The sequence below is a fragment of the Python bivittatus genome, unplaced genomic scaffold, assembly GCF_059951505.1.
Source record: "Python bivittatus isolate LINGU-HERP-01145 unplaced genomic scaffold, Pbiv_v1 ctg000980_np1212, whole genome shotgun sequence".
Taxonomy (NCBI): Eukaryota; Metazoa; Chordata; class Lepidosauria; order Squamata; family Pythonidae; genus Python; species Python bivittatus.
The window spans coordinates 28,106,204-28,131,011 of NW_028277125.1; the positions used below are offsets into that span (position 1 = coordinate 28,106,204).

Consider the following 24,808-nt stretch of genomic DNA (forward strand, 5'->3'; position numbering starts at 1 on the left):
ATGTGTTCTTCTCATCCAGCAGTTCTAGTTAGTAGCTATCAAAAGTCCAGCCTGTTTCTTTCTTCATTTTTCAGAATTTGTCTGATCCCACATGAAATCCAGAAGCATTTTGGTGGAAATAAGAGATGGTTGGTGGGTAAAGATTAGCATTGTGTGGCGTAACCACTGTATGAAGTAGGTGGGAGTGGGAGACCTTTATATATTTAAGATGATGGATGTGCATCCATGAGCATGGCATTGAGGGTGGTACATCTATCAGTTGATAAAGAGAGTCATGGGTGAAGACAAATTGAGGTTCAAACCTCAAGCTAAGTTAAAAGAGTGCTGCCTGTGAAAGCAAAATAGTCAACCAATGTATATATATTAACATTATCTAACTGCAATCAGGTTTCATAAAAACTATAAATTAGATTCTGATCTGTACTTAGATGTGTAACTTGATTTGGAAGAGAGGGTATACTGTATGTTAATACATTTGAAACTATAAACTTTGTATTGTGCTTCAGATTGTTTTCCTTGAAACTTTAATTATAAATATTATGTGTATTGCTTACTGGTTTTTGCCTGTGAATGAATTCATGTTGTTTCTTGGCTATATCGATAATTATAGGATAATTTTTCTTGGCTGCCAGATGTATTTATTTGTGTTGTATTGTACTTGTTTTAAATATTTTTATGATTGTTCACCACCCAGTTACTTGGTTGAGATGGGCAGCTATAGAAATTTAAATTAAATTAAATTAAATTAAATTAAATTAAATTAAATTAAATTAAATTAATAATTTAAAAAACAGGCCTTCCTGCAATAAAATGTGATCTGTGTGTTCATTTACAGGTAGAACAAGCTGCTAAAGATGGTGATTGCTGTTTTGGAACAGTTGACACATGGTTACTTTATAAACTCACTAAAGGTGAGTACAGTGATTAAATGGGAGGGGGAAAAGGGTCATAGACCCACATCTCATCCCTAAAGTTCTACAAGTGAAACTTACTCTGGCATTGTTCCCCAACGGCAGCACTTTTAAAACAGAATGAATCTAGGATCTGCCACTAAAGAGCATAGTCTGTCTAACCAAGGTCAGGGATTCGAAAGACATTTATAGTGAAAGGGGGGCAAGTTTTGTCCAAATCTAATCCAGGATCAAGAACAGTTAATACCAAAGTTTCAAAGGTGCAGGCATAAAGTATAGACAAGAGGCAAAGCAAAATTCAGGAATCTGGATGAACAAGATGGATTATAGTGCATAATATACAGTCAGGTCCAGAAATATTGGGACATTGACACAATTCTAACATCTTTGGCTCTATACACCACCACAATGGATTTGGAATGAAACAAACACAATGTGCTTTAACTGCAGACTGTCAGCTGTAATTTGAGGGTATGTACATCCAACTCAGGTGAACGGTGTAGGAATTACAACAGTTTGCATATGTGCCTCCCACTTGTTAAGGGACCAAAAGTAATGGGACAGAATAATAATCATAAATCAAACTTTCCCTTTTTAATACTTGGTTGCAAATCCATTGCAGTCAATCACAGCCTGAAGCCTGGAACGCATAGACATCACCAGATGCTGGGTTTCATCCCTGGTGATGCTCTGCCAGGCCTCTACTGCAACTGTCTTCAGTTCCTGCTTGTTCTTGGGGCATTTTCCCTTCAGTTTTGTCTTCAGCAAGTGAAATGCATGCTCAATGGGATTCGGGTCAGGTGATTGACTTGGCCATTGCATAACATTCCACTTCTGTCCCTTCAAAAACTCTTTGGTTGCTTTTGCAGTATGCTTTGGGTCATTGTCCATCTGTACTATGAAGCGCCGTCCAATGAGTTCTGCAGCATTTGGCTGAATGTGAGCAGATAATATTGCCCGAAACATTGCAGAATTCATCCTGCTGCTTTTGTCAGCAGTCACCTCATCAATAAATACAAGAGAACCAGTTCCATTGGCAGCCATACATGCCCACGCCATGACACTACCACCACCATGCTTCACTGATGAGGCGGTATGCTTAGGATCATGAGCAGTTCCTTTCCTTCTCCATACTCTTCTCTTCCCATCACTCTGGTACAAGTTGATCTTGGTCTCATCTGTCCATAGGATGTTGTTCCAGAACTGTGAAGGCTTTTTTAGATGTCGTTTGGCAAACTCTAATCTGGCCTTCCTGTTTTTGAGGCTCACCAGTGGTTTACATCTTGTGGTGAACCTTCTGTATTCACTCTGATGAAGTCTTATTTTGATTGTTGACTTTGACACACATACACCTACCTCCTGGAGAGTGTTCTTGATCTGGCCAACTGTTGTGAAGGGTGTTTTCTTCACCAGGGAAAGGATTCTTTGGTCATCCACCACAGTTGTTTTCCGTTGTCTCCCGGGTCTTTTGGTGTTGCTGAGCTCACCGGTGCGTTCCTTCTTTTTGAGAATGTTCCAAACAGTTGTTTTGGCCACGCCTAATGTTCTTGCTATCTCTCTGATGGGTTTGTTTTGTTTCTTCAGCCTAATGATGGCTTGCTTCACTGATAGTGACAGCTCTTTGGATCTCATCTTGAGAGTTGACAGCAACAGATTCCAAATGCAAATAGCACACTTGAAATGAACTCTGGGCCTTTTATCTGCACATTGTAATTGGGGTACTGAGGGAATATCACACACCTGGCCATGGAACAGCTGAGAAGCCAATTGTCCCATTACTTTTGGTCCCTTAACAAGTGGGGGGCACATATGCAAACTGTTGTAATTCCTACAGCGTTCACCTGAGTTGGATGTACATACCCTCAAATTAAAGCTGACAGTCTGCAGTTAAGGCACATTGTGTTTGTTTCATTCCAAATCCATTGTGGTGGTGTATAGAGCCAAAGATGTTAGAATTGTGTCGATGTCCCAATATTTCTGGACCTGACTGTAAAATGGGAGTTGCGACACACATTATTTCGAGAATTTCTATCCAAGGCAGCAGAGGATTCCACTGGAACCCCATGTGTGCTAATTTTAGTCTTAGTCCTAACAATAGTCAACTTGGGAGATATTCATTATTCTTGGGAAGCTCAGCTTTAAAAACTTGCCCTTTTGCACTGTTCTGTACTTTGCACCACAGTTTGAAGGCGTTGCCGTTCTCATGGACTCAACGGTTGTGATATATCTTCAAGGTTAGGAGTCAGAGTTGGCAGTTCTAACTCTATGCTCAGATCGTATCTTTCAGATAATAGACTTCTCATAGGATCTGTGTTCTCATCTGATTCTCTGACAAGGACATACGCATGATACCAACTTAGAGAACTTTTCCCCCTGCAGGTCTTTACACTTGGAGGCAGGGAAAGTCTTCAACATCTGGGGTGGGACCCATGGCATAATTTTATAGTCCTTACACTGCATGTGAGATTGACTACTATTATACCTGTGTACTGTATAGAGGATCAAGGGCATCAGTAAAGGAAGTGATGATAGTGGTGATAATAGAACATTTTAGTTTGAACTGCTCAGTTCTATATTGTTGTTGTTCAGTCGTTAAGTCGTGTCCGACTCTTCGTGACCCCATGAACCATATTGTGCCAGGCCTTCCTGTCCTTCACTGCCTCCCAGAGTTTGCTCAGTTTCATGCTCATTGCTTCAGTGATACTATCTAACCATCTCATCCTCTGCCGTCCTCTTCTCCTTTTGCCTTCAATCTTTCCCAGCATCAGGGTCTTTTCCAAAGAGTCCTCTCTTCGCATTAGGTGACCAAAGTATCTGAGCTTGAGCTTCATTATCGATCCTTCCAATGAGCAATCAGGGTTGATTTCCTTTAAGATTGACTGGTTTGACCTCCTAGCAGTCCAGGGGACTCTTAAGAGTCTTCTCCAGCACCACAGTTCAAAGGCATCAATTCTTCGGCGCTCCGCCTTCTTTATGGTCCAGCTCTCACAGCCATACATTACTACTGGACAGTTCTATATTACATGACAATTAAAGAAAATAACCTCTTGGCAGGAAGCAAACATGAGTTTATAGTTTGATTATTAAGAAATATGTAACTTATTCAGACTAATACATTGTTTAGGAGATCAAATTTTACTCTCCATGTTTTTCACTATAATCATTTTTTTCATTTTTCGATATTTGATTGTATATTCTAGGTGCAGTATATGCTACAGATTATTCAAATGCTAGTACCACTGCATTTTTGGATCCTTATAAGGTATGACTAGCTCCCTCGCCCATGTTGTTGCACTGTGTCCTTACATTGCTTTTAATTCTTTTTTTTAATATGCATAATTTCAGCTCCAGTGGAGTGTATTCCTTAGCAAGATACTTTCCATTCCGATATCACTTTTCCCTCCAATAGAGGACACTAGGTAAGTTTTAATTAATGGACATATATTTTTGCTTTTCTAAATGAAGGCATAAATATCGAAGTATTTATTGAAATATAAATGGTGTCAGAGTTCTGTTTAGAATAGAAGTGATACATTTCTCTGTATCCATTTAGTTAATTTGTTACAAATTTATTAAATAAGTTGAAGGCACTAATTTTTACCTTTACTTTAAGTCACATCTTTGGATCGGTTGATACTGAAATATTTGGAGTACCTATTGCAATAGCAGCTTTGGTAAGTAAAGAAGCTTTTTCTGTTTGACTTAGATATATTTAAATTGGGTATTGAGTAAAATGTATTAATCCCTAAATTTCCAGAGGAAAGATTCAAAATAGAGGCTAAATCTGAGCTTAATCTACTATGGATGACTCAAATTACTTATTTAGAGCCCTTTACATTACATTAATTCAGTTATTTAATTTCAAGGTAAGCTGATTGGGGGAAAAGGAGAGGAAAAATCAGTATGTACAAATGGATTTGTACAATAGCTGTATTTACGTTTGTAAATCTCTTTTTACCATGTGAAGGGCATGCTATTTAATCCTTTTTAAAAACTAAATATTCTGGTTTTGAAATCTTCTATTTCAGTGAATTAAATATTAATGTGAACATTTTAAACAATTTAAACTTGCACGATGTTATGTTCTAAATATTTCTGCCACTTGGATGCTTTGAGAACCAAGATTTATCCAGAACTCATTCAAAATTAATTAAACACTAATATTTTGAATCTGGATTTAGTAACCTCCTTGATTCACATATATTATTTGGACAGGATTGTATCTAGGGCCATAACTCATAACCTGTATTTGGTAATAATTATATTCAATATATCTAGCATACCTTTTTATGATCTCTTGGACTGGAATCCAGCTGGAACTTAATCCTGACATTAAACCATATATAAATATTTCTCAGACTATTTTTGGCTTCTCTATGTCAAGTTTTCTCATATGTCAAGGAGATGGGTAAGAGAAGCTACTAAAACTTTGTAACACTTATAAAAGTGTGAATATAAGCTATATAATGCTGTTCTTCATGGCTTTGTCAACTATTTGTTCCTCTGCGTGTACATCTACAATGTAAAATATAGATGAACAAGTGCTGCTTTCCATAGCAAAGCCTGAAGAGAGAAACAAATAGCATTGCTATTGATATACTATCTAATCCCTAAATTATTTGTTTAAAAATGAATAGAGAAGAGAATAGTAATCAAGCGTAACTGTCATTATGGTTTTGTAAATATATACAGTATATTCAGGATCTTTTCCTATCGCACATAATATTATCTTATCTTAGAAAATGTATAAAAATGATACTATGCTTGTTAAAATTACAACAGCTCAAATAATAGAGTGCAACTTTGTTCACTGAGTCCAGTAAACCTTGTCCCATAATATAATGGGTTGGGAAACGCTCCAGGCAGTGTCCTCTATATCTGCTCCTCTGTCGGTGGCCTTATCTGTCTGCAGTGGCCAGATGGGTTTAGTCATTCTTTTGATTTCCCCACAGTGCACCAGAGGCAATACTAGGGTAAGGACTTCGTGAGAAGCTAAAATATAATTGGATGTAGTTTACTAGTGATATTTGGAAAATTGGAAACAAAATTAAGGAACCCAGAGCCAGCATCCGTAAGAAGTTCTGCCAGAATTTTAGGGATTTGATGCCTGTACAGTGATACCAAATCTTGATGCTACCTTGAATAAAACTTAAAAAAAAAACATAAATATGACAATATTTTACCTGTTAAAATTATTTTATCTGGCCAATGAATGGAAAATTACATGTCTTGTTTCCATTCTACTGCTTTTCCTTTTTTTTTTTTTTTAAGCTTGGCATATTAGTTTTTCAACATAGTAAAATTACCATGTACTTCTAAATGTTTAATATCTAGGATAGCTATTGACACCTTGCTGTCTGATTTTTTACTTGTAGGTAGCAGACCAGCAGGCAGCCATGTTCGGACAGTGTTGTTTTGATCGAGGTGATATAAAAGTCACCATGGGTACTGGTTCCTTCTGGGATATTAATACTGGAAACAAAATTCATGCATCTAAGAGAGGTAGGTTTGCATGTTTCTGGCTGGCAGGAACAATTGTGGACACAACACAATTTATATTTTATAAATATGATTTTATAAATTTTATCTTAATTTTAATTTTAAATGTTTTAAATTTGATTTTAAATATTATTTCATTTTAATTTAATTTTATAAAATTTAATTTTATTAAAATTAAGACAGTTGATTAATATAGTTAAAGTATCATCAGTTAACTATTTATAAACTGATCAGTCAAGAAAACTATCTTAGTTATAGGATGTAGAGAGGTAAATAAATTTTGGAAAGGGAAATCATTTCTGAAGAGCTCCATTCCCAACAACATATTTTAATAGTTAATTTTTTCCAGTATTTGTGCTAGTCAAAAAATTCTAAAAATATAGTTCTAATAATTCCTAGAAGTAGTTTTTTGTTCCATCTAATGCAGATTAAGTGTACTTACAATTACAGCTTTCACCTGGACACAAAGGAAAACAACACCAGAGTCAGGAAAGATTTTATGGGAAAGATTGACTATAGAAGATTCAACTCAAGCTGGATTATAAAGATTCTCAAACTTTATAAAATGTAATTTGAATAGGCTTCTCAGAAGACTTTCATGTTTAGGAGACCCTATATTAATATATCTCCACATTCATTCAAACATGATGTGGAAGAACATATTATTTTGAAAACATTTTAGACTCTAATGTAGCTTATTGCTATGCTATGTAATAAAGCACTAATTTCATTATTAATATAACACACACACACACATTCTCTCTCTCTCTCATCCCCCCCAAACATTTACATTATAATGTGTGATGATTTTCTAAGATCGGAAATTTTGGAAAGAACTTACATGTTAATGTGCCAAAGAACGTTTTTACAAAGCCAGTGTATGTAATAGTAAAAGTTTTAGATTAGGACCAGGGAAACCAGGCTCAAACATGCAGTCATAAGACTCATTGTCTTTCACTCTGACCTTTAAAAAATTGTTATGAGAATGAATAAAGAGGAGAGAAAACTGTGTAATTCATAATAAACTCACTAGGGGAAATATGAAATAAAAACCGAGTGTATCCAGTGCTGCTTTTTTGCAAAGGGACTATCCCAAGTTTTGATCAGTGTGGAAGAAGGTTAGTTATTCTTCCATCCCCTATAAGGAGCCTTTTATCGTCTAGGCTGTATTTTCAGAGGCTGTAGGGGAATTTGGTGAAAATTATCCCCAGGTCTTCTGTTGATAAAGGCCTGCACTGAATCAAAAGCGTTTCTGTGAATGTAATGGCCTCATTGTAGCACGTCTTTGAAAACTTATGTTTTGTTATTTTAAGGCTTGTATCCATTGGTTGGTTGGAAAATTGGGAAAGAGATAACTTACTTAGCTGAAGGCAATGCTTCTGATACTGGAAATGCTATAAAATGGGCTCAGAGCTTAGGTGAGTAGCTTCAGTTGAATTACTTAAGCCTATGAAATAGATAAAGTAGAAAGCATTACTTATCAGTGTGTTACTAGTTTTTACATAGATGGGTGAGGGAACTGTCTTTTTTTCCTTTTGATAATTATGAACAAAATGATTTTTTTTTTCATTTTGATAATTATGTAAATTATAGCTTTTTTTTTTGCTTTATTTATGATGCAATGCCAAATGAAACACCAGGTTAAAACAAATATAAATGCATTTATGTATAAACGTTTGAGGGTTGTTGGTACAGATTAATTCACATCTTGTGTGCTTACACAGATCTTTTTGACAACGTTGGAGAGACATCACAAATGGCATATAGCCTAATAAATTCAGGAGGAGTTTGTTTTGTTCCATCTTTTAGTGGTTTGCAGGTAAAAATATTGCCCTTGATTTATTTACTTAAATAACCATTTGCTTTTTTTCTCCCAAATATGATTGTCCTAAATTATATATTTCATTCAGCTTTCAATATGTTTTATAATAAGTCGCTTTCAAGCTTAATAAAATTACATTCTAAATCATCATATAAATATATAACAATTGCCTACATATTGCTTACTGCTGTTTTAATTTTCTTCTTCTTACTATGCTGCCTCTTATTGCCACCTGTAAGTTATTCTTTCCCTAATATTTCAGTCCTTTCTTGAACATTTGCCTAAAGAACATATTCCTACATATTTTATTTTAATATTTTTTTTATTTCAGATACCAGTGAATGATCCTTATGCATGTACTTCTTTTATGGGGATCACACCTTCTACTACCAAAAAACATCTTGTTCGAGCTGTGTTGGAATCCATAGCTTTCAGGTACTTGGACACATCCTATTAAAATGGGATATTGCTTATGGTTGAGCCTGTTCTCAATACGCACTTGTACTATTTGTGTACACACCCACACCCACACATAGCTGCGCATCAGCAGTCATTACAACCAATCACATTTGATTTCTCTTTTGTTCAGAATTCATAGTTTTTCAAAAAATTACCAAGGTAAATATACAATTAACAATTTCTACTAACTGTTATAGGTTTGTACTTTTGGATTTCTTATTGCAATAAACCTATTCATTGGCAAGGGAAGGCAGCCCAACTCCCTTAAAATACAAGTACACCCACATAAGAAAGTGAATCATTATCATTAAATCCCAGAGCACACAAACTATATAAGCTTGTTCAACCTCATGAGGTTTTTTTTGACATGCTTGCTTTGTATGCTCTTCTCTTTCCAGTACCCTGTACTTTCTCTCCATGTCCAAATCCAGTTTTCCATTTTTATTTCTTCTTTGGGTCTCTCCAAGCTTAAGATAATAGACTAGGTAAATGGGATTTATTTTGCTTTGCTCCTTGCTGATTAAATTCTAAATTCAACTTGAGCAACTAAAATTTAAATTATGGATTGGTTTTACATTACTGCAGTTAGCAAGTAACAAAATACATGATCGCTGTTACCATTTTAGAGTTGCAAAAATGCTTCAATATTTTGATTACTCAGAAAGCTACATTATATTAAGTATATTAATCTTGATTATCACCTCTGCTTTTGTCATATAAAACGTAAGATGAAAAATTGAGAATTCGTATATTCTAATTTGGGAACAGTAGTTATCAGATAAAATTACCGTGGATAGACTAGGAACCTTTGTTCATTAGTTTTTAATCTTTTATACTAATAATACTTTCTTATTAGGATCATTGGAATTCTTGTTAACGTCTCAAAGTGATACAAAACCATTTTAAAGTGATACAAAACCATTAGATTGATTTGTTACTAACTTGTTGATTTTTAGTACTTTTCCTGTTCATGTTTTATTTTCTGGGGTTTTGTTGAATAGCTGATGTTTCATAACATCATAAATTACTCTCTCCTCTTTATTTTTGCTTAGGATTCTGTAAACCCCAATGGAACTTTTAACTAACAATTTCTATTAACTTTTTCCTTTTTTTATTACTGCTTTAATTTTATGAACAAAGCAGCCTAAAATGTTTTAAAAGAAACAGAATATAGATCAGAAATTTGGAAACCTTGGTTTATTAAGCAACTCTAATTTATTTTACAATGGCTAATTTTAACTCCATCGTAAACGTGTCTTTAAATATCTAACTAATTTTGATTGATTTGATTGCTTCTAAAGTAATTGTTACTTGATATATTGTTACTTCTATTGAATTTCCCCCCGTCTTTTTTGAAGAAACAAACAGCTGTATGACACCATCACAACAGAGTTGGGTATTCCACCTATGTCCATTCGGTATGTTTATATTATGTCCAAATTGTCAGTGTGAATTTATATTTTAAATAAACTTAGTACATGAACTTTAGTGAACAAGGCTTGAGTTAGAGCCAGTGTAATTCTGTCTTGGAGGCACCTCTAGCTGTAAGCTGCTGACCTGAGGCTTTCTAGTTGCCTGTAGAGTTAACAAAGCTGTTGTTAGCTTTTTAGTGATTATTTGTATACTATTTGTCAAACCAGTGCTTTCCAATTTATCCTTTTGAAATCTAAGATATTAGCTTGGCAGTCTTTTTTTAAGCACAAACTATGAAACAGATAGTATTTAATGTTACCTTTAAGAATGGTACAGTTTTATCAGAACAAAGTATATACAGGTAGTCCCCAAGTTAAGAATGCCCAGATTACAGATGACCCATAGTTAAGAACGGAACCTATTGTAGCAAAATTCAAGTTAAATATACAATGAATTGAGTTAAATACAGAATGATTCAAGTTCATTACATGATACCACTTATACAGTGTTATACAGTAATACTATTCTGGCTTACATACAAATTCAATTTAAGGACAGATCTTGGGAACGGAACTCATTCTTAACCTGGGGATTACCTGTATTGGGTTATTAAGTTCATGGCTTGCTTGAGGCACTTCTACATATTACAACACATCACATTTGCTTCCATTTCACTTAGCAGTCCCTTTTTGAACCAGATGAAGTTTCTAGGCGTTCTTCAAAGGCATTGCCATGTATGGTATATTACAGTGTTCTAATGTAGCGGTTACAGGAATGTTGTCCCTGTTGGCAGAGAGATGTGTTTCAGGATGTTGATAAACCCAGCTGTTGGTAATGCTGAATTTATAATCACTTTCAAGCTGAAAATAGGATCCTCCAGAAAGAGTATTATCCTGACAAAAACATTCTGAATATTCCTGCGCTGGTCAGTTGAATTACCTACTTTCAGCTTACTTTTCAGCAAGCTTGTGCACCTTATAATAACTGGATCTTACCCAGTTATTACAGATTCCAAATCAGATTCTTCACTACCTCAGAAACATCTGATGAAAATGAAATATAAAACTAAATGTTTTCCATGCATGGAAAATCTCAATCTCTTGATAATTACACTCAGTTTTATTTAGAGTTTGAAAAACTTATGAGGCAGCCCCATTAGATCTTATAACATAGTAACATACCTATTATGCATGCTAATCTGACATTTTATGTAGTCCCAGACGACAGTACTGCAGTGTTTATGTTTTGCCTTTTGGGCATACAATTTAAATCATATATATTTTCTAGAATATTTGAATAATGAATAATGTAAGTGTAATTTGAATAATTTGAATAATGTAAGTGGTTTATTTTTTCTCTCCCATCTCTCTACAGAGCTGATGGAGGCGTCAGTAAAAATAGTTTTGTGATGCAGATGACTTCTGATTTAATTAATAAATCAATAAGCAAGCCTGTCAGCACAGACATGTCTTGTCTTGGAGCAGCTTTTCTAGCAGGCCTCGCTATTGGTATGCTTTAGTCTGAATATTTGGTAGAATCTGTTTTAAGAGAGAAGCAGTTGTTTATTTCATGTGGTATAAAAATTGGCAAATGATAATAGTTCTGCTCTTGATATTTCTCGAGTGCATGCTGTATAGTTTCTGTTATGGTCCATCAAGTCCACCTGACTCCTGGCAACTACCTGGGCAAGTCCATGCCATTTTCTTAGCAATATTTTTGGAAGTGGTTTGTCATTGCCTTCTTCCTGGGGCTGAGAGGGAGCAATTGGCCCAAAGTCACTCAGCTGGCTACATGACAAAAGGCAAGACTAAAACTTGTGATCTCCCAGATTCGATTCGAGTTTTAATTCTTTAGCTCTTCTCTCAGTCACTCATGCCCTGATCACCTCCCGTATGGACTATTGCAATGCACTCTACACAGGGCTACCCTAGTATTCAGAAGCTATGAATGCGGAGGCACAGGCAATTATGGGCACCTGTAGGACTGCACATGTAACACATCTACTGCGCGAGCTGCATTGGGTGCCGGTTTGCTTCTGGGACCAATTCAAGGTGTTGGTTATGACCTTTAAGCCCTTCATGGCATGAACCCAGGTTACCTGAGGAACCATCTCACTCCCATTACATCAACCCGTCCCACCCAGTCCAGCAGGAAGGGTATTTACAGACCCCGTCACCTAGAGAGTTTTGACTGGTGGGGTCCAGGAGGAGAGCCTTTTCTGCCATGGCTCCCATCCTCTGGAATATCTTGCCCCCTGAAGTGAGATTGGCTCCCACTGTGCTGCCCTTCTGAAAAGGCATTAAGACCTGGCTCTGCCAACTTGCATGGGGACCCAATGGGGGTTCACAGCCCTGGGGGTTACTGGTAGCCTGAGGATGCTCTCTCCACTTTTTAATTTGCATTGTAGTTTCAACTTTCTGGCTTAATTTTAACTTTTTGTTGTTTTTAACATTACATATGTGTATGTATAGTTTTATATATCTACATGTAGATTTTATAGTTTTTATCTGCCTAGAGTCACTTGTGTAGTGAGATGAGCGGCATATATAAATTTGAAGGATGGATGGATGGATGGATGGATGGATGGATGGATGGATGGATGGATGGAAGAAATAAGCCACTATAGCACACTGGTTCTCTTACCTAGTTTTTACTTATGTATTTTTCTGAATTCACAATACAAAATTCTGTTTACTTATTTAGTATTTTAGTGAAGATATTGTAATTTGGATAAGGACTAAATTATACACATACTGTTAATCAAAAGCCCGTTTCATCCAAGCATTCCAGGTTTAAAAATGGGAGTTGATCAAACTGCTAATGTACTACTTATCAAAGTAATAATTTATTGAATATTTAAATACTTGTGAACATGGAATACTTGACTCATTATGATGTAAAGAAATGACATTATCTTAAACCAGCATGATTCAGAACTATACATAATATATTCTTATATATTCTGCTGCTGGTTCATCCCCGTTTCTGATCAGAGTTACTAGGTAGACCAAACCAGAAAATCAATCCCTCAGGAAGAATACAACTTTATTTTATTGAGATAGGCTATTTATTTATGTATTTTGTATATCACATTTATATAGCCGCCCCTCTCACACAAAGCGACATAGTAATAGTATCTTGCAAGCCTGATTGGGCTTTACCTCCTCTCGTTCATACACCCCAATAAATCAGGGAAGAGCCTCCTTGAGTTGCTTCTGAATACTATCTTACTTCCCAGGACTTATCACATGTTTCAGCCCTCTTTGCTTATGTAACCATTCTTGCATATTTCTGTCAAGGTCATCTACCTTACCCTTTACATTTCTTGACCTTATGTACAAAGGCCGTACCATCTCTTACTCGGTTGACAAATACCTGCCAAATCCATTAAATATATGCATAGGAATTGCACTATGCAATTCACAAACCCTAATCTAGTTACAAAACATCAGATGTTCAAATATGTCTGAAGCAGTCATAGGAAACCTATGTAGTAACTCTTTGTCTTTCAAAAATTATTTTGCAATCATTTGGACTTAATTGAACCAAGCTGGAACAGTAACTAGTAAGTCTCTCTTGCTGTTGACTATATTGTCCACTTATTTATTTATTTAAAAATACTTCTATAGCTGCCATATTGTAACAGCAACCCTGGGCAGTGCACAAAACAGTAAATCAACAGAAACCTCCAAACCATAAACTAAAAATCAATCAAAACTCTATAAAGACTCTATTTAAAAAATTCTAGCACCTCAGGGCAGCTCTCTCCTATACATCCACACACCATCTTGTGCTCCAGCCTCATCCTACCTCAACGCTTGTGGGAAGAGTCAGCTCTCCAAGCCTTCTGGAAGGCAAGACGGGTGGGGGCCTGATGGATCTCTGGGGACGGGTGATCCATAGGGCAGAGGCAGCCACAGAGTTGATAATACTTCAGAATAATCTATAGATTTCTTTGTTATTTAATATACCTGTTCTGCAGGTTAGTTCTCTAATACAAAAAATATTCCAAATATTTAAATGTTATGATGTGTTGCTTACATTCTTCAAACTAGATTTATATATTCCTGTACACATGTTCTAATACAGGAGTTATTAACAACTTGAGAGTAACTATTTTGTATTTTGTTTTTAGGATTTTGGACTAACAAAGATCATCTGAAAAAGTTGAGGCAAACTGGCATGGTTTTTAAGCCACAAAAAGAGCCAAAGGAGTACGAACCTGCCATGAGTAATTGGATAAAAGCTGTCCACCGTTCTCTCTCTTGGTATAGCCAGGCATCTCAGCAGTGAGATCAGAATTAGTATAATTTATGTGTTGGATGATATAACTCATGACTTTATTTCTGCTTTAGAATTAACTGTACTAAGCAATTACTGTTTTTCTGACATCATTCAAGCAATACAAAATGTGTACTGGAATAGTAGTGAACACCATGTAGTAGTCAAGAGACTAAATGCCATAGAATGTATTGTTCTAAGTGATAATTATTTATAATGGACAAACTTGATTTTATGCATGAGGCCTCCGTGTGGGAATGTTCAGATATCACTCTGGCAGATTTTGTATGGAAAATCTAGATCAAAACTGTAACATGAAGATCATTTCCACATAGATATGAGCATACACAGATACTACTACACTGTTTTCCTACTGTAAACTGTCTCCTTTTGGTAGAAATATATCTATTGGTATTATCTTCCCCCACCCCATCCCCAAATTAAAGAGACACAGATGCATCCATACATCTAGATTGGTTCTAAGACAGGAGACTGTCTAGAGTGAAAAGTACTAAAAGGCTTTTAGCTTGTTGTTAGTTTTAAGATTTCTTTTTTGTTGTGATAACCAATAAGTTGAAACTGAAACATAATCTAGAAAGCAACTACTTGTCCAATGAGGTGGCTTCATACAAGGGAAGATAGAGACCAGTAAATCAGCGTATGAATTGACCTTACCCTTGCAATGATGGCCTTAATTTTCTTATGGTTTTAAAAATGTATCAGTGAAATCTTAAATTTCCAAATTGGTTAATTGGAAATTGGTCAGCTGTCCGTATTACGTGGCATGAAAAATTTATGACTTGCAGATATGGCTAGCATAATCAGTGTTGTCCAGTAACTTTTGGAAGTCCTCAGATTCTGATCTAAGAGATGGGGAAAATCTAAGTATGTCTACATTGTCACTTATGAAATATACAAAATTTTTAGAATCTAGCTTTTAATTTAAACAGAAATGAAAGAAGCAGACTTCTTTTGTGCATTTATCCAAATACTGAATAGTTGATGTTTCCGGACTGAGAACAAATTGGGATTGTTTTCTACTTATTAGATAAGCACAAAGTGGGTCTCTCTTGAATGACCCATTGTTACTTTTCCTTCACTATACACCTCAGTACCTGCTACCTCAGAACTTGAAAACCTATTGCAGTCACTGTCTCTATACAGTATGTAAAATATTGAAAGTAGAATATTTGTGAAATAATGCATACCAGCCTAATGCTTTCTGTGGCAGTTTCCAGATTATTGTGGTTAGGGTCACATTTTATTATGAGCCATAATGTTGGTGTATTTGGTCTTAGTTGTGCACTAGTGGCATTACACGTGAAAAAGACTGCTATCACTTCTTCAGCCAACCCAGATTTAGAAAGTCCTAACTGAGAATAATGTAGTATACCTAGCCTGTATTTTTATCAGTTTAACTGATTTTAAGAAAAGTGGATGAATATACTTCTTTGGTTACATAACTTGGGCAGTTGTATGGAACCCAGTCACATTTATGCAAAATAATTGTACTTTTTATTTCTTGAAAATTATGCAGCACTTAAATTTTGTCACTGGTAAATTCAGTGTTCATTGTAATCAGAATATTATTGATACCTAAGTTCTATATAAAATAATTTTTGAAGCATCATAAATATCTGCTGGCTGAGATTAAAGCTAGTGTTATGTTGTATACTTACCTAAGAAGCCACCTTCTTCAGCTCACTACTCACTGGTAGAAGCTCAGGAGATTCCCAGTTTTAGAATGACTAGGGAATAAACTTGTAAACTTATTCTTGGCATTCAAAAAATACAGGGCAATAAAAATACCTTGTAATGAAGTGAAATTAATCTTTGGCTAAGATCTCTCCAAGCCACGGATAGTGGTTATACAGTGACATATCTTTGGTCTGAGAGAAAGCTATATCCTCTGCAGCAAGGCAGTCCTTCATCTACAATCCATTCTGTGATGGCTCAATATATTCCTCAGAGATACAGCAGAACTTAATAGAGAACATAAAGGAGAAAATGAGGTTAGCTGTGTTATACATTTGTAGACAAGTCTCAGAAAAGTTGTACGCAACTTTGTTTCAACTAGTAATAATATGCAACTGCAATTAAGTATGAAAATCACAGGAATGTATTGATTTTTTTCTAGGCAGAAATTTTATTGCAAGATTCTGGTTTATGGTGCTATATATCATAATAGCAATGGCCCAAGTCCCAGAAGAAGGAATGGGACCAGCTGGGAACTGTCTGTGGAAATCTGTGTTATAGCACTTTCTGTTTCTTGAGCCAGGACATAATTAGAATAGAATTATATTTCATCTACATTCATTTTTTGATTGTATATGTATTTATACATTATAGACTATAGTAGCTAGATTGCTTTACATGAATTATAAGAAAAAAGGAGTGGCCAATGTTTGGTCACAAGAGCTGGGAAAGTTTAAGGGTCTCTCCCCCTCCCCCAAATATCATAGGCCAGTTCTCTGGTAGAATGTTTACCATGTGCTATTTAATTAAATGAACTATTTCTAATTTTAGAAATATTTAATATGCTTTTAAATCTGTAATAAAGATTATTGTATTGTTCTGAATTAATTAAGATACTGATTAATTTCAGTCATTACTCTGTGTTCAAGCAATCTATACAGTAACACTACATACCTAAGAACTGTATTTTATTCTTACATTTTCATGACATATGTTTTGTAAATTGAAACTAGCTGTTACAAAGTGGTAAATCAAGACTGCTTTAATTTAAATTGTGATCTCTTACTTCAGATGTATATACTGAATCCTCAGTTGTAAATATAAATTCCAAGCTTGAAATATTTTAAAACTAAAAATGTAACAGACTGATTCTCAATATATTAAAGTATGGCATTTAAGAGGAATCATTTTGCTCATTAATTGTTTGTTCTGGAAAAGTCATGCCTTTGCAAGTGTTCTCCTGTGCTGTGAAAATGGCAACTGAGAAAGGAATTAGGTCTAACATAGAAAATCTGTTCTACCTAATATCTTTGAGCTGGTGTAAATCTCCTCTAGGCCTCTAGTTTCATCAGTACTGTTGTTTTCTTCTGGCTTGGGGTATAGCTCAAGAATAATATTATTCTCACTGAAGTAATTCCCATTGAATTCAGTGGATTTAATTCCCAAGTAAAGGGTTATTGAATTTCAGCATTAACTTTAATTCCAATAAAAGGTAATGTCTCCTTTAAGTTGAACCTTGATTCCTTAATGTAATCAGAGTACCTAGGATTACAGTTCTGTGTTCTGACAGCATTAGCGAACATGAATCCTGAAATTTGAGTTAAGTCTATATGATACAAAGGAACACAGAAAACTATGTTTAGACAAAATGAAAACTACCAACATCAAATAGAGATTATATTTCTGAAGAGAAGAAAGCTATAAATATATGGCCTGTGTCCAAGGATGTTTCCACACAAGATTTTTATCTTGTGATGGTTCCATCTCATGGAATTTTATGTAGCCTGTAGTGATTCCATTTGTAATACCCTGTGTTCTTCTCCTGCTTCCTTCCATGGTGAAACAAAATAAAATGCTGCAAGAAAGAATAGACATAGTTGCATAGAGCAGAATCATCGCTTCCTGGTGATCTCAACACTACCTTTTTGATGTAGCGCAACCCAAGATTGCATAAGTTCTTTTGGCAGCTGTAACATACTCCTGCCCATACTTAATCTGTCATCTAGGATGTCCAGATCTTTCTCACAAGTACTACTGCCCAGATATGTATGCCCTATAATGTACCTGTGCATCTGGCTTCCTATCTAAGTGCAGAATCTTACTAGGAAGAGAAAGACTGCCAAAATATCATGGTTGGATAAGATCTTTAAAAAGGGAGAATTTTGATGAATTTTTAAATCAGCAAACACTTGTATTGATGTGTTTCCTTTTTTTAGATAAGAATGTGTCTACTAATGAAGGAATGAGCAATTTGAGGACTTAGATCCTCTACTAACATGCTTTCAATGGAAATAAATTTTCCAACAGTAAATATTTGGGAAACTCCTCTAGTTTCTGTATTGCTTCATAAATATATCTACAATTTGGAAATTTGTAAACCAAACTAATATAGTCCTCCTGATTTTCCATCCCTTTTCAGTTGCCATTCTAGTTATTCCAGCAAGAGACAAATCAGACCCTTATAGAAGCTTTGTTTACGCACTATGCTGAATAGCCAACCATATTTTAGCCTAGTTGTGCAAACCCAACCAGTGTGGCTAGTTCACTGTTCAGTTTGTTGTGCAATCCCCCTCTCCTCAATCGAGTTAATTGAAAAATTGAAAAGGCTGAAGCTATAGAGTTATTACTGAACTTTTTGCTAGTCATCTCTGCCTCATCTGAATCAACATGTCTCCTAGAGAACAACTTATTTCAAGAAAATGATCCCAATTCCTCTTCTCAGATTTTCCCCTCTAAAGTGGTATAAGCCTGCACAGTATTACAAGCTAGTTGGCTGTGTTGGCAAAGAAGTTAGGCTTAGGCTAAAATCTGTGTGTCCTATAAATGTTTACATTCTTCTAAAGTAGTGTTTCTTAAACCTTTTGCTCTCTGGTGGTCTTCCTACTTTTATGGAGCACCCCAAAAGAGCTTTTATTTGTATGGATTATATTTATTGATATTTACTGTGTTAAAAATTAACACATTCATAGAATATTTGTTGAATCATGTAAAAATATTAAACCCATTACATATTAACAAATATTTTTCATGAAAACATACTATATTTTGTTTTATATTTACTGTTGGAAAATTTATTTCCATTGAACAAAGAGTGAAGAGTGACATTGTTTTAAATTTTTGCAAGTATCTTAAATATCTGGCAAATAATTTTGATCTCAGGGTTCTGGGGACCCTCAGGGGTCCTCGAACCACACTTTCAGAAACGCTGTTCTAAAAGGTTTACATGGTTACAATCTTGGGAGGGTAAACTGACAGGCGGCGCCAATTGCAGTCTCTCCGGCTGCCCCTCCCGATAGACACGGAAGACGAGTTCGAGCTGTAGCCTCGCCCCTTTGCTTTAGTTCGTCCAATGACTCATGAGCAGGTTGGGAATACATAAGCAGTTGGGCCAATAGGCTCGTGACTTCTCTCCACATGTCGACCAATGGGTGAATTCCGCTCGCAGACGCCGCCAAGCTTGTGCGGGGAAGAGACGCGGAAAAGTAGCCTGACAGTGACGGAGGCTATTGGGGAAGGGACGAGGCCGGGCGTCCAGCCCAGAACTGGTGAGAATGGTGCGATCCTGAGGGAGCTTGCTGCCCTGGAGGGTTTCTTGAGGCCGGGTCCTATTCCTTCGTCTTCCAAAAACAGCCGCCGCCTTTATTTCGGGACGGTCGGGACTCCTGTAGGCCTCACCTCCTTCTCCTCGCTGATGGCCTGGCGGGGAGGGGGAGAAGACGAGAGGAGAAACCCTTGTGCTGGTTAGCGACGCTTCGCCTTTGCGTCCGCTCTTCTTCTTCCTCCAACCTTTGAAGGCGCTTCACCGGAGTGGGGAGGGTGCTCTCGATTGACCCGTACCGCCGCTCGCCTGGCCTTCGTCTTCTCCTTCCCTGTTTCGTTGCGCCCTTTGTCTTCTGGCCTCGGCCCAAGCTCGGACCCCGACCCCCGGCCTGTCGATCTCGAGCACAGATGCCTCGACACCATTACTGCACGTTGAAGAGCGCGTGCGCCAGTCCGTGTCCCTTTGCCTGCGCCAGTCCGCCGCAGAGGACTTTAAAAAGGCCATTTATTTAATTCCGGAAGGGCTTGGAGTAGAAATACACTGTTAGAGATAATTACAGTTTTTATCGGCTCCTGAGCTGGGGGCACCCGCCTTGGGACCGGGCCAGTGTTTGCTTATCCCGTTTCCCCAACTTCCTCAATTTTGCCTTGTGCTACTTTGCGACCGAAGTTAGTGTGATCTGTCCTACTGCCCTAACTACTTGAAGTTTGGGTCTAACTACGTGTCAGGCATATGTTCCACAACCTTAAGTATATTTCGGATGTCAGTCTTGCACTATTATGCAGTGCTGCTTTAATATAAATCGCGTTAAGTAAGGCTTAACATCCATGTAGATTATTGGCTTGGCTGAAACTGCAGGCTGTTTGTGGCTAAGATGAATGTGGGGCTGTTCCCTAAGGAAGAATTAAAGAAAGTTTCAATTTGGTAATTGTTTGGTTTGGGGTCCTGAAGAAATACATCCTGTCTCCCAGCTCAGTGTTGGCTCTCTAATCAACAGGATAGCGTGCAGATGTGGAGTTGTGTGTATATGTAGGCATGCAGGTAAGTGCTGTGCATCATGATTAGTAAAATGGGACAAAATGGTATTATTCTTCAAACAAGAAAATACTTCATTCCTATAAGGTACATATATTTTTTATGAATGTGTATAATGTAAGTACCTACATTTTGAGATTAGCTAATCAGCTGGTTAAGGACGGAATAGTTTCGATGAATAAACTAGTGATTACTTTTGAAAATTTAGTAAGGATCCCTGTATTGCCAATATAGAGGGGAATCCTTTAGATTTTGGATGAGCTTCTCACTTGGGAGCATTGAGTGTGCCACAGAACAGGACACAGCATCCTTTTTACATCCCAGTGTTTCAGTGCTGCTGGTTGCTATAAACAAGAAATATAGCTTAACTAGCAAAATAACTAATTGAAAAATATGTACAAAACAGACCAGTTTATCAGTATAATCATTTTACTGTAATATCATATATAAATTTAAATACCTAGAGCCATATGCACTCTAAAAATGATTCAGAAGAAGAGATTTGGGTGTCAGTTAAGCGCAGCATCTCTCTGCTATTCATTAAATTTGGATTAAGTTAAAGTTTGAGAACCAGTTTGGTGTAGTGGTTAGAGAGCTACTTTGGTATAGTGATTAAGGTGCTGGCCTAGAAACCAGACTGTGATGTTTTCTCTCAAAGCATATTATAATGTTTCTTGTTTGTCTTGATAGATTATGCATGATGCTGGATGTGCAAGGCTGACATATTTTTAACTGGTTATTTTGGCTCCTCCATTACGATTTTTCACACATATGTGACAGTTTTATAGACTTACCTGAAGCAGAAGTCTCTTATGTACGTGGTACAGTTCATATGAGGGCAATCTTATCTGCTGCAAACATCTGGACGATCTCTGGATGGTTGCACAGCTAGCATTCTTTGTATTTAGATGTGGTTCCCAAGGGATTCAATTAGTACAGCACAGGGACTAAAGCAAGAATGTATCTTTTTTTTGTATTAACATAATTAGACAGTACCTTAATAAAATTAACTGTCATCTAAACTGGCTAACAGACATTTTCAGTGCTTTTATATGCTGATGACATGATTATTCTTCCACTATCTATGTAGGAATGAGAAGCACTCTCAAATCCTTCGCTCAATGCTGCAGAGTTGAAAAATTGTGGATGAGCTATCAAAAACAAAAATTTTGACCTTTGGTAAGAGGCCTAAAGTTATTGGTGGGTTTATTAATGGCAACAAAATACATTATCTGGACCCATTTCAGTCAGGTTTCAGGCCAGGATTTACTTCTGAGACTTGGTAACTTTCGATACTGTTGGCCACATCCTGAGCCAGCTCTGTGGGTTGGGGATTGAGGGCACCATTTTACAGGGTTCTCTTCCTTTCTCTGGGGCTGGTTCCAGTTGGTGTTGGTTGGTGGGAGAGATTGTCCCCTAGGTCCCTCATTCGTGGAGTGCTGCAAGATTCTATTCTCTCTCCCCTCCTTTTCAACATCTACATGAAACCACTGGGTGAAGTCATCCACCAATTTGGGCTTCAGTATTATCAGTATGCTGATGATACTGAAAAATTATATCTTTTCACTCCAGACCGGCCAAGTGAGGCTGTTGAGGTTCTGTCTCAGTGCCTGGAGGCTGCGTGGGTTTAGTCCTACCAAAACCAAGAAGATATGGATGTTTGGGCATAGGGCCTGGTTATTTGAGGGACCACCTGTCTCACAAGTTATGACCAGTCCTTCAGTGACCAAAGTTACAGCAGCGCTGATAATGGTACTTAAGCCCAGTCCCCAAAGTTATGGCTATTGCAGTGCCCCTGTGGTCACATGATCAAAATTCAGGTGCTTGGCAGCCCGCACATATGACTGCAGGGGCACTTTAACTCCCTTCACCCATCTATCTCCTTCCCCATCTCTGCCCTTTTGGCCCTGCTGCACAGTGGCACTCCTTGGTTATGGCAGTGCTGGGGCTGAAGTAGAGGCCTTCAGCAGTCTCAGCCAGCTGCCACCACCCCAGGGCCTCTGCTTCAGCCCCAGTGCTGCTGCAGCCAAGGAGCACTGCCTTAAGCCCCATGCTACTTCCAGCCACCCTAGCACCACCGCCCAAAGATCCTGTTACCCTGTGCTCCGCTCATCCTGCCAGCCTTACCGCCTTGCGCTCCACTTGCCCTGCCAGCCTTCTGACCTTCCTGCCCTGCACTCACTGGCCCTGCTGCCCTGCTAAAGCTTCATGAGAATGACCCGTGCAATTCAGAGAATGGTGGGTGCAGCCTTCTTGCGAAGTTTTAGAAGGCCTCAGAAGCCTTCTGAAGCACTGCAAGAATGGCCCACGCTATTTAGAGAATGGTGCGAGTGGCCTCAGGAAGAAGGCCTGGTGCAGCCAGCAGCTGCATTGCATAGGGCCAGGCCAGGCTTACCTCATCAGCAGCGGGAGGAAGACGGCAAAGGTCAGCTGGGCCAGCAGGGTGAGCGGAGCACAGGGAAGCAAGGCCAGCAGAGGCAGCAGAGTGTAAGGCAGCCAAAAGGGCAGAGATGGGGGTGAGATAGACAGTTGGGGGAGTTGAAGAAGAGGCAGTTCCTTACCTTACCGAGGCTCAGGGCTGGGAGGGACTAAGCCAAGAGTGGCTTGGATCGAGTTGGGATTTGGTTAATGATGGCAGTGGGTATTGCTGTTGCTAAGTGATGTCACATGATGTTGCACTTTACAACTGCATTGCTTAGCAACAGAAATTCCAGTCCCAATTACCATCATAACCGAAGGACTATCTGTAGTATCTACCCTGCCAGTTCAATCTGGCAAGGTTGGTGTGCTTCAGGTTCCATCGATTAAACAATGCCACCTATTGGGATCCTGGAAGTACACCTCTCTTGTAGTGCCTGCCCTTTAGAATGAGGTCCCCCCCTGAGATTCAAATAGCCCCCACCCTACTGTTATTTCAAAGGGCCTTAAAGACCTAGCTCTTTGCCCAGGACTTTGGCAAGGACAACTGATACTCCTTCCTTCCTTTTCCTTGTTCCCCTCCGGGTTTGTTTTCTTTGGCATCCTTGTTCTTTCCTGCTGTTTTCATGTCTTGTATTGTTCATTGCTTTTAAATGTTTTTACCAAATGTAAACTCCCCAGAGGCAGGTGACATATAAATTTAATAAATTATTAATATTAATATTATTGCAAGTTAAATGTTCTATTTTAAATCTCTTTCCCGTGGAGTCCTTGGGGTTCTCTGAAGTTGGTTCTTTTCTTGCAAACGTTTCATCTCTTTCCATTCATCTAGATATTGAGTTCCGCATCGGGTCCATATATCCCAGATGGCCCAAAAGAGTGATATGACTATTTTGTTTTTTTTGTTTCTCTAAAGGTAGACATTGCATTCCAGCTGCTTTAAAACTAGAGATAGTCCTCATTTAGCAACCACAATATGTTCTGGCAAATTGGTCACTGAGCAACATGGTTGCTAAGTTAATGTGACTGAGAGAAAGACGCTGCGAAAATCACTGGCTGCTGCCATCTCATTTAGATAAAGTTCTGTTGTGCAGCAGCACCAGTATGCGTTGTTGTCAGGTGCAGAAATTTGGGCGTAAGTACGCGCATTGGTCAGAAAATGATTTTTTTACTACTGTTTATTACCATTGTATTTGTGAATAGTCATTATCTGAGGTAGTTGCTAAACGAAGACTACCTGTATCTCAAGGCAAAAGTAATGGTACAATTATTGCATGGTGCACAATTAGGGCCTTATTCTAACTTAATTCCAGCAGTGAGGATGCAGTCTAAGTTTTTAATTGCAATTATGCAAGTCCCTCAGTGCCCAGCAGACTTGTAAGATTAGAACTGTGAATCACAAGGATAGCAATTCAAATTTAGTTTGTCATCTTTAATTACTGGCTGAAATTAATATTTATTCCAACAGGAATAGTTTCTCTGATACTCAACAATAACTTCCAATCTACATGGAAGATGTGTATCAGAGAAAAATTGGCTCTATAGGGCTTCTCTTGTGAGACATTACAAAGGATAGAATCAAGTAAAATCAAGCAGAAAAGGTACTGAAGGAAAGAATTTTAGACATTGAATGGTGGCAAGATATTAGCATGGCAAGGCTAAATCAAGGCAAAATAAGCCTTGGAGACTTAATTTAAGTATTAAGCCTGCTGATTATTGCCATTCTCTAATAAA

At 37.5% G+C, this 24,808-nt stretch overlaps 2 protein-coding genes across 10 annotated transcripts in view; both read left to right on the forward strand.

Annotated features, from left to right (window-relative positions):
* The window catches only part of GK5 (glycerol kinase 5), a 33,642-nt gene extending 16,378 nt beyond the window's left edge, over nucleotides 1–17,264 (forward strand). The window contains exons 6-16 of the mRNA XM_007438034.4: nucleotides 836–911; nucleotides 4,112–4,173; nucleotides 4,257–4,330; nucleotides 4,525–4,585; nucleotides 6,287–6,413; nucleotides 7,724–7,828; nucleotides 8,135–8,229; nucleotides 8,564–8,667; nucleotides 10,050–10,109; nucleotides 11,479–11,612; nucleotides 14,240–17,264. Coding sequence (XP_007438096.1) covers nucleotides 836–911; nucleotides 4,112–4,173; nucleotides 4,257–4,330; nucleotides 4,525–4,585; nucleotides 6,287–6,413; nucleotides 7,724–7,828; nucleotides 8,135–8,229; nucleotides 8,564–8,667; nucleotides 10,050–10,109; nucleotides 11,479–11,612; nucleotides 14,240–14,397 — 1,056 coding nt within the window. The 3' untranslated portion in view covers nucleotides 14,398–17,264. The remainder of the gene's footprint in view (nucleotides 1–835; nucleotides 912–4,111; nucleotides 4,174–4,256; nucleotides 4,331–4,524; nucleotides 4,586–6,286; nucleotides 6,414–7,723; nucleotides 7,829–8,134; nucleotides 8,230–8,563; nucleotides 8,668–10,049; nucleotides 10,110–11,478; nucleotides 11,613–14,239) is intronic.
* A 2,236-nt stretch (nucleotides 17,265–19,500) lies between these two features.
* TFDP2 (transcription factor Dp-2) overlaps nucleotides 19,501–24,808 on the forward strand; it is a 55,509-nt gene continuing 50,201 nt past the window's right edge. For 3 of the 9 annotated variants that reach the window (XM_088131797.1, XM_088131802.1, XM_088131804.1), the window contains exon 1: nucleotides 19,501–19,634. In XM_088131797.1, the coding sequence (XP_087987923.1) occupies nucleotides 19,505–19,634 (130 nt within the window). In that variant the 5' untranslated portion in view covers nucleotides 19,501–19,504. Of the gene's footprint in view, nucleotides 19,635–21,746; nucleotides 21,836–24,808 lie in introns of all 9 variants that reach the window. The other 6 variants (XM_088131800.1, XM_088131798.1, XM_088131803.1 and 3 more) reach the window with 6 other exon arrangements.